Source organism: Glycine max, chromosome 18 (genome assembly GCF_000004515.6).
Source record: "Glycine max cultivar Williams 82 chromosome 18, Glycine_max_v4.0, whole genome shotgun sequence".
Classification (NCBI taxonomy): Eukaryota; Viridiplantae; Streptophyta; class Magnoliopsida; order Fabales; family Fabaceae; genus Glycine; species Glycine max.
The window spans coordinates 28,783,644-28,794,689 of NC_038254.2; the positions used below are offsets into that span (position 1 = coordinate 28,783,644).

General features: G+C 32.9%; 1 protein-coding gene across 1 annotated transcript; it reads left to right on the plus strand.

Moving 5' to 3' along the window:
• Nucleotides 1-2,389: 2,389 nt before the first annotated feature.
• Nucleotides 2,390-5,509, plus strand: LOC100813212 (uncharacterized). Its single transcript, XM_014770601.1, has 7 exons — nucleotides 2,390-2,927; nucleotides 3,072-3,145; nucleotides 3,402-3,686; nucleotides 3,780-3,889; nucleotides 4,019-4,662; nucleotides 4,741-4,959; nucleotides 5,052-5,509. The coding sequence occupies exons 1-7, from the start codon at nucleotides 2,390-2,392 to the stop codon at nucleotides 5,507-5,509; spliced, it is 2,328 nt and encodes a 775-aa protein (XP_014626087.1).
• The last annotated feature ends 5,537 nt before the right edge of the window (nucleotides 5,510-11,046 follow it).

Consider the following 11,046-nt stretch of genomic DNA (forward strand, 5'->3'; position numbering starts at 1 on the left):
GATTAATATGATATTTATTCCTAATTGCTTAATATTACCAATGTTTGTTAATTAAGTGAATTTTTAGTCCTGAAACAATGTAATGGGTACGATGAATTTTGTTTTTAGTCTTATTAATCATTCTGTTTGAACACCAACAGATTTTTAATTTTACCTACTTACATTAAATACGATGACTAATATATACCACTTTAACTATTGTGAATATTTATAAAATATATTTTATAAAAAAAAATCTACTCTGAATTTTTTTAAGAAATATCGATGCATATTAATAAATTAAATATTTAAAAAGATATCACAAATGCAGCAACTTTTCCCGTTTGTCAAATCAAAAGTACAAATTCCCAGGACATTTGCGTGCATATCAATAAAGGCTACAATCACATTTAATGGAGCAATTAATAACCAGTACTGTTGTGTACTGTGGGTCTGATTGACACAAGCGTGAGGGGCACACAATCTTTGATGACAGGCTTGGAGGAAAAGAAAACTCCACAAATTAGTGCCAATGGACCGAAACCACTTCTTCTTTTTTGTTTAACAACTTTAGTGCAGAATACTAATGGAGAATAATTCATAACCTTAGTCTCCCATCTTCAACAACATTCACTCACATTCACCACCATCTAAAATGCATCTATTCATAAATGAGGAACCAAAAGTGAAGTTGCTAAACAACAACACCACATCACTTACTTCTACTGCTAACTGCCAAGTAAGCTTTTTATGTTAATGCAATAAATTATACTTTACATTAATTATTGTCCACTAATGGATGTACATGTATGGCATGCATATTAGGTAATGGTATTTGAGTATGTTTATCTGACATTTGTATTATGAAGCTCTGACACAATATTGTAAAACTTATTCATTACGAAAAGGTTAAATGGAAAATTTTGTTCAACGGAGGAAACATAGAAAACACATTTTGCAACAAAGAAGACAAAGCTTTGCCACTCCAAATCCAGATTTACATAGTGGTAACAATACATTTAAATATTCTTTTAATTTGTACTTATTTTATAAATATTTATGCATGTATCACAATTATTGGTGCAGAAAAGCGTAGACGTACCTCACCATGTGAAACACACCCTTTTGTAGACAGTGCGTTACCACATACACAGTCTACACCATTATCAAAAAGCACTTTGACTGCGAATCAAAAACAACAAGATTTTACAAGGCAATTTGAAACTCGACCAAAAAATTTTGTGAATTCATGTACCTTCAATGCATCTTCGATACAGAGGAATTTGTTGTCCAAGTTTGGGAAAGAGAATATAACTATGTCAACCCTTAATTCATCACCATGTATTGAACCACATACAACTACAGGTTGTCGACCTACTTAAATTGGGATGACTTCTCAACATATAAATTCAGGTAGATACACAATATTCAATTCCAAACTAATAGAGCACATCTCGCATGACACTGATGACGAACTCGATATAACACAGGGAGACATTGTTACAGGTAATATGTTGTTATGTTAATTACAACATTTTTAAATATTCAACTATTTGTATTTAATTGCTGACTATGTATGTGCTATATAGATTATTCATTTGACGACATAGCAACTGAGGATTTTGCTCATACCGATTATGATGACAATCTTGAAGCACCATATGACAATGAAAATACCGGTTTTTACATTCACTGTGCAAATTATGTTGTATTGTCCTTCATTACCTTTGACAATGTAATACCATGTCTAAATTTCTGCATTTACATGTAGGTGCAGGTTACAAGGATATTGGAGATCCTATTTGGCAATGCAAGCAATGTAAAGCGAAGATGTGGTATGATGAGAGGATTAACAAAGATAAACAGACAAAAAATCCAAAGTTTTCATTATGTTGTGGTGATGGTAAAATACAACTGCCAATACTACATGATGCTCCGCAACCCTTGCGGCAACTACTCTTTGACAGCAGAGACTCACAAGCTAAGAAATTCCAGCAAAACATACGTTTATACAACCTAATGTTTGCATTCACATCTCCTGGTGTCAAAGTAGGCACATCCTATAGTACTGGAAGAGGTCCTCCTACATTGCGCATACATGGTCAATCGCATCACCTTATTGGAAGCCTCCTACCTATGCCGGATAACTCACCAAAGTTTGCACAACTATATATTTATGACACGGAGAACGAAGTCAACAATAGGCTTTCACAATACCCGTAAGTGTAAACATTCGATTAATCTAATGCCACCTTTATAGTTATTTAAATTTAAATTTATATATTTTTTTAAGAATGGTTATCGTTAACAATTGTCTATGTCCAGTATAAAAAATAATGTTGATGAAGACATTATAATTGGTATCAAGAATATGCTAGATACCCACAATCCATATGCACAAAAATTCAGAATGGCAAGGGATAAACTAGACTCTTCTGCAGTGTGTGACCTGAAACTAAAACTCATTAGTGATAGGCAAACTGATGGCAGATTATATAATTTGCCAAATGCTTCTGAAGTGGCTGCTTTAATTGTTGGTGACAAGCATACAGCAAATAACAAAGATATCATCATTGAGAAGCAAATAGGCATGCTGCAAAGAATAAATGAACTTCATCCTGCATATTTACCTTTGCAATATCCTCTTTTGTACCCACACGGTGAAGATGGCTACAGACCAAACATTCTTCATAAGCATCATCCGCATAGCCATGTTGCAAAGAGGAACAAAGTTACCATGCGTGAGTATTTTTGTTACAGGATGCAATCAAGGGATAATGAAGCACAAACAATACTTCATTCAAGAAGATTGCTTCACCAATGGGTTGTTGATGGGTATTGTATGATTGAGTCTCAAAAACTAAACTATGTTAGACAACATCAACAAGAACTCCGAGTTGACAAGTACATCAATTTAAATGACTGTAATAATCAGCCCTTAACCCAAGGTAATGAAAAAGGTAAGAGAATTATACTACCAAGTTTGTTCGTTGGTAGTCTGAGATATATGCAACAATTGTATTTTGATAGGATGGCAATTTGTGCCCATGTTGGATTTCCTGATCTATTCTTGACATTAACGTGTAATCCAGCATGGCTAGAAATACAACGACAAGTTGCAAAGTCAAATCTTACAGCTCATGATTGCCCTGATGTTGTGTCACGGGTATTCAAAATGAAACTAAACCAGTTGATGCATGATCTTAAGAGTGGACATGTATTTGGTCCCATTCTTGCATGTAAGTAATTACCACCTACATCAATTTTTGCTTACATTCCAATTTTACAATTATACTTAGAATTATACATTATTAATCATGCTACTGATATTTTATTTGTAATACAGTTGTTTACACCATTGAGTGGCAAAAAGAGGATTGCCTTATGCTCATATCTTAATCTTTTTGCATCCTTCAAATAAGTATCCAAATCCAGAAGACATTGACAACATAATTTTTGCTGAAATACCAAACAAGGACACAGATCCAGAATTGTATCAAATTGTCAACAACCACATGATGCATGGTCCATGTGGACTAGCTAATAAAAGGGCACCATGTATGGTCAATGGCAAGTGTTTCAGGTTTTTCCCAAAAAAGTTTCAGCCAGCCACAATTGTTGACCAAGATGGTTTTCCTGTTTATAGAAGAAGAGACACCAGACGGACTGTGCAAAAGCAGGGTGTTCATCTCGATAATCGATTTGCTGTCCCATATAGTCCACATTTGCTACTCAAATATAGAACACACCTAAATGTGGAATAGTGCAATCAAAGTACCTCAATAAAATATTTGTTTAAGTACATCAACAAAGGATCTGATCGGATTACAACAGCTATTGTCAATGACCAAAACCAGGATGGCACACACAATCAGGTTCATGATGAAATTAAACATTATCTTGACTGTCGGTATGTGTCCATCATCTTCTCATTAAATGCATTTCTTCTATAGACAAAAAAACCCTTTGTTATGAACTAATTAATAAAATTAATAATTACTACAAATAATGTGTTCATATTTTATTTTTCATTCTCCAGGTATGTGTCGGCTCCTGAAGCATGTTGGAAGATTTTTGCATTCCCAATGCATGGGCATGCACCGGCAGTTGAACGTCTTTATTTCCACCTAGAAAATCAACAGCCTGTTTACTGGAAAGATAGTGAAGAAATTGGCACAGTACTGGCTAAGAGTACAATCAAAGAATCAATGTTCACAACTTGGATGGATTCTAATAAAATATACCATCATGGACGAGATCTTACTTATGCTGAATATGTGTCCAAATTTGTTTATGATGCACGAAAAAGATGCTGGAAACCAAGGAAACAAGGAAATACTATTGGCAGGCTGATTTGGGTGCCCCCTTCCAGTGGAGAGTTGGTCTACATGAGGATGATGCTTTCCTCTGCTAAAGGATCACAATGTTACGAAGATATTAGAACAGTAGAAAATGTTGTCTATCATACATTTAGAGAAGCATGCTTTGCAAAAGGTTTTCTAGGAAGTGATCAAGAATTTGTTGGTGCCTTACGAGAAGCAAACACTTGGGGAACTCCACACTATCTTAGGAAGTTATTTGTGAAGCTGCTATTTATGAATACCATGGATAGGCCAGAATATGTGTGGAAACAAACTTGGCAATGGATGGCAAATGATATTGTATTTAATCATAGAAGACAAGGTAATTTCATAAATCCTAAATAAATACGTATCAATCATACTATTCATAACTGACAATGTCATTTTTTACTATCCATAGGCATCCAACTAATAGACAAAGAAAAAATGCATCTTTGTTTGACGACAATTGAAAACCTCTTGCAAGCCAACAGGAAAAGCCTACGAGATTTTCCTTCAATGCCATACCCACTAGGATATGCCGCCAACACGCACCAAAATAATCTCATCTACAATGAATTGGCTTACGACGGGGACATATTGGCCGCCGAATTTGACAAATGCTACCAGTGGCTAACAGGTATTTACAAAATTTTTTACTTTTTACTAACACAATATGAATTCCCAACAATTTACACTAATAATAAATCATTCATACATTACTAAATGCAGATGAGCAGGCTTCTATTTTTAATAAGATTATGCATGTGGTTGCAACTCAATCAGGTGGAGTTTATTTTCTATATGGATATGGTGGCACAGGCAAGACATTTGTGTGGAAAACTTTATCATCTGCTATACGCTCTACTGGCGGCATTGTTTTAACAGTAGCTTCAAGTGGGATTGCCTCAATACTATTGCCTGGCGGTAGAACAACATATTCTAAGTTTGCTATTCCTGTCCCTGCAACAAAAAATTCTACATGCAATATCTATCAAGGGAGTGATTTGGCTAAATTGTTGCATATCACAAAACTCATCATATGGGATGAAGCTCCAATGTGTCACAGATACAATATTGAGGCCCTTGACAAAAGTTTACAGGACATCATGCACAATGGCAATCCTTTTGGAGGAAAGGTCATTGTTTTTGGTGGTGATTTCTGTCAAATTCTACTTGTTGTTCCATGAGGTAATCGTTCTGACATTGTCTATGCAACTCTAAATTCATTTTACATTTGGAACCATTGTCAAATTCTAAAGCTGACTAAAAATATGTGGTTGCAATCAAATCCTACTGACCATTCCAACTTGGATGAACTAAAACAATTTTTTGAGTGGTTGCTAGACATAGGTGATGGTAAACTTGCAGAACCAAATGATGGTTATGGTGAAATCACCATCCCAAATGAGTTTCTTATCAAGGACTTTCAAGATCCTATCCAGGCAATTGTTGAAGCAACATATCCATACATATTACACAACTACAGCAATGGCGATTTATTGCAAAAAAGAGTTGTCCTTGCCTTTACAAAAGATGTTGTTGATAAAATAAATGACTATGTCCTGTCTTTGATTCCTGGTGAGGAGAAAGAGTATTGTAGTGCTGATTCTGTTGACAAATCAGATGAACTACTCAGTCCTGCATTTGGAGTACTAACAGCTGAATTTCTAAACTCATTGAAGATATCAGGCATACCAAATCACAAGCTCATAATCAAGGTTGGTACGCCTATCATCCTACTACGAAATCTGGACCAAGCTGATGGGTTATGCAACGGAACTAGGCTTATTGTTACAAGACTTGGTTCAAGTGTTGTTGAAGCGGCGATTATTACTGGGCCCAACATAGGTCATAGAACATACATACCAAGAATGAATCTTTCTCCTTCTGATTCACCAAGGCCATTCAAGCTAATTAGAAGACAATTTCCATTCATGGTTTCATTTGCAATGACAATTAACAAATCTCAGGGACAATCGTTGGCACATGTTGGATTGTATTTGCCAACCCCAGTTTTTCTCACGGCCAGTTATATGTTGCACTTTCACGAGTTCAAAGCAAAAAAGGGCTCCACATTCTTATTCATGATAATCAAGGCACTCCCAAAAATACTACCATTAATGTAGTATACAAAAAAGTTTTTTCAAACTTATAATCATGGTATGCTTCCCAAATCCTTTTTTTTTCATGTACATTTTCATTATTAAAATTCATTTTCTATCAAACACTAATTGTTCATTTCATTTTCACTTTGTCAATTTCTAATTATATGATTACAATATACTATGCTTATTAGTATACCATTTCTTATATTGCAGTATACATCAACACTATGTTGTATAGTCTCCCACTTCGTAGAAGATGTTACCATCATAATCTTTCCAGCACCATCAAAAACATTCTATCATACAATCAGGTTAGTTTCAAATACATTCCTAAATTAATGGTCTCCTTTCCCTACATATATTTTGACATACTTCACATTTATCAATATTCAAATAGAAGAATGAGCCCGTGCATCGGCATGGGCGTCTCTCTAGTGTCTACAAAGAAACTCTTCTCCCATATGGGATTTTGGGTGCACCACAATCATCCGGATTCCAAAGAGTAGCCAAACCAAAAACACATGGGTTTGATTTCAATTCCACCATAAACAACAAGAAGGGTAGAGTAGATGGCATTCAACTCGATAATGCGACTCTACTCCAGATTTGGTGATAGATCTCGGCACCGACCAAGGGGCAGGGAACCAATCACGGAATCAGACTCAACGTCCCACATGGCTAGACGCTTCATAAGGTTCTCGAACCTCAAATGTGAGGCTTTGCTAGTCCAGATTTGGAGCTTCGTCGACCGTCCAACCTTCAACGGATCTAGATCTAGAGCTTTGGAGTGCTTCATCATATCTGGATTTTTTAAGCTTATTTCTTATTTTTTTTATTAAAGATTTTGGCTAAATTACAATTTTAATCTCTCTATAATTTCAAATCCACCATTATGATTTCCTATTTGTAATTAACATTTAATTTTCTTATTTTTTAAAATAAATTATTTTAGTCATTTCATAGGATGACACTTACGTAAATAGTTGATATAATTCTTACCTGACAAAAAACCAAATAAAGTAATAATTAAAAAATATTAGTAAGAGTTGAACTCAATCTTTTATTTAAAAAGTAAAATAATAAATCATTAAAATATTTATTTTTAATCAATTTTATAAATATGTTTTTAGATATATCATTATTTAAGAATTATTAATTTTTTAAAATTATAAAAATTTATAAATTAAAATAAAATATTTAATATTTAAATATATTTAATATTGAATATTACATTTACTTATTTTTATTACAAATTTTTATTTTAATATAAACTAATAAATTATTATATATGCAAATTTTTTCTTATTTTATTATAACTTTAAAAAAATCATAAACTAATATATAAACTATTTTAAAAAATTATTTTATGTAAGTGAAATTATATATTTAAATTTATTGGAGAATTAAAATTATAATTTAACCTAGTATGTTTTAGTCACTATTGAGTTGGTTTAAAATTGGAATGTAAGTGAATGCTTTTGATCTCCAAAATTTTCATAGAATTACTATTCCGTAGTTGGTAATTAAATATTTCTCAAAAAAAAAGTTGGTAATTAAATAAAATAATTAATTAAAATAGTGGCGTTTCATTATTAACCTCAAGGAAGAATTTGTGTAACGAAGCTGGTAAGATGTGGACGATTAATTTGCCAAGCAGCAGCGTCATGAACCCATGATAGCCAACCAGGACACTAGTCTGCAACCAGACCATACTTACCGGTCTCAATCTGGTCAAAAGGCATATGTGGCAAATTTCCCAGTTTAGGTCTGTTTTAGAAACTATTTCCCAATCTAGGGTTGTTTCTAAACATTTTCCCCAGAGGTGCTGTTTTGCACGTAGTCTGCATGGGAATTTTCAAGCAAAGCGCCAGCATGAATGGCGCGTCACTCTCGCACGCGACACGTGGCTGTGTCGCCTCTGCCACTGGCGACACTAGTGGTATCGCCACCTGCACTAGCGCTTTGGCCATGCAGGGTGGAGTCGCTGGTCAAACCAGCGCTTTAGGCCTACGTTAGCTTTTTCAGGAGAGCAGGCTAGGTAGCAACAGACTGCTTTTGCAGAGGGTGAAGGCGCCATTGGTGTTGGCGAGGCCAGTTGAAAACGCCAGCTCCTTTGGCGTTTTAGGGTCTTTAAATACCCATGATTTCCCTTTTGTTGCAACTGCTTCATCTGCTTCATTTTTTTGCAACTGCGTGTGCCTTTCAACTTGTTTTTGTTTCGTTTTCGTGGCTTTGGCAATCAAAAAAATTGTGTGGTATGAAATAATTTTTTAAAGTTATTTTGTTAGGTTGTAACTTATTTTTCGTTTAAAGTATTTATTTATTTTAAAATTAAATTAGCTTTTATATTTGATAGGCTTGTTAGTGTGTGTTTAAATGTCAAAAATAAAAGAAAAATTGTGTAACAATATTTATTTGAAGATAATATTTTGAGTGAAAATAAAAATATTTTGAATATGAAATTTGTAATATTTTTTTAATTAGATTAGGTTGGTGTTGATAATTTATTAGTGTGTTAAAAATTGATGAATGTTTGAACTTTGAATAAAAAAAAATTGTAGATTATATTTATTTAAATAAGTATTTTGAGTATGATTTTTTTTTAATATGAAGTTGTAGTATTTTTTTAATTAGATTAGGTTGGTTTGTTGGTGTGTTAAAAATTTATAAGCGTTCAACTTGAAAGTGTTAAATATTTTACTATATTTGTAGTAATTTTGTAATTACCTTTTTCCATTTTAAAGTTATTAATGTTAAGATTAATTATTTATAATACTAACTTCGTTCATGAATTATTTTATTTTGTGTTAAAAATGACTATCTTGAAATTGTTCATTTTTTTTAAGTGTGTCCCATGAAATTAATTTGAAGTTAACTAAATTTTTTTAAAAGAGAAATTGAATGTGAAGTTCCAATAAAGAGATGTTTTGTGATTACATTTTATTAGTTTGGATTTAAAGTTTTATAAAATCGTTTGTGTTATTTAAGTGTGTTGATGTGAAATTTATTTAAAGTTAATAATTTTAATTACATGTTGATTAGTTTAAAATTACTACATTGAAATTGTTAATTTTTTTAAAGTGTCTTAATGTGAAATTGATTTGAAATTATTATTTTTTTTTAAAATAAAGTTTTATTTTGAAGTTTTATTTTGAAATTATAATTTATTTGACGTGTTAAAATATTATTTTTGTAGGTACACGATGAATTCGGTTATAACAGTGTTGTATTTCAATGGAAGGGTATATGAAGATAATGATGGTGTCATATTTGAAGGCAGTAAAAAAGCGATTCAGATTAAACATGGAATGAGTTTCAATGCTTTGAAGAAAAAAATTGGAGATAAGGTAAAGTTACAAAATAATGAAATTATTTCTGCTATCAGTTGTAGATTTTTAGTGTCAGGAAAATATATTGCCTTGCAAATTTGTGATGACGAAAACGTTGAAACGATGCTGGAAAGTTTTAAACAACAAGACCAAATGTCAGTTCTGAAATTGTACATAGAGAAGGATGTCGCTGGTGGTTCAATGTTTCATTCTGCAAATTCGCTTACATCATGTGGAAATTATTTATCTAATGATGAGACACAACCGGCAACAAATATGAGCAATTTACATATTGACAAAGACGATGATGATGATGATTATGTTGTGTCTAACTCATACGTTGAAGAGTCTTTAGACGAAGATGACAATGTTGACAGTATATCTGATACAGACGATGAAGTCACCGACATTCCTCAACCAGTAAGAATTGTTCACCCAGCAGAAGGTATAATTTGCTGTATAAAAAAATTAGACAATACATTTATTATTTGATGACAATTGTATTTAATGCTAAAAAAGTATGATTTGATTTTTTATTTTGAGTAGTTAGGTGCACAACGAATTGAAAATCCATTTTGGAATGATGCTTTACATTATAACAATATCAACTGGAGTTATCCTGATGAGGAGGACATTTGCGGTTTGGAGATGTCGTCGACCTTTAATGTTGGCCAAGAATTATATGTTGGCATGGAATTAGATAGTAAAGATGCGGTAAAAAATGCAGTCAAACAATATGTTATGAAGGTGCATCAAAGTTTCAAAGTTGTTGAAAGCAAATCGAACAAGTATGTTGTGGCGTCCCTAAATTAATGACTGGTTTAATAGTAATAATTTAAATAACAAAAACCATGGTAAATTTTCTTTTTCTTTTTCTTTTTCATTTCTTTCTCTTTTCACCATAACTAGGTTTAGAAGGAAAATCCTCACTATAAAGTCCTGAATGGCCAGTTCACAACTCTATTCGGAGTCATTTCTTTCTTACCGCTCATAATTCTCTAATTTATTTTGCTGTTTCAAAAGGAAGAATATACCAGCCATTACTTTAGGTCGTCACGTGAAAATAAAAGGATAAAATACAGTCGATGAACTCTTTTACGAATAAAGTTGCTAATGCTTTCTTTCCAAATAACAAGATTGATCATAAATGCTTTCATCATTTAAAGCTGTTCAAAATATGGGAGTTTTACAAAATACAGTGTCATCCAGAGCAAAGGTGTCCATAGTGGTGGCTTCAGTCACATGTATACAATCATCAAATTCCTATACATCAGGTCTACCCATACAAAA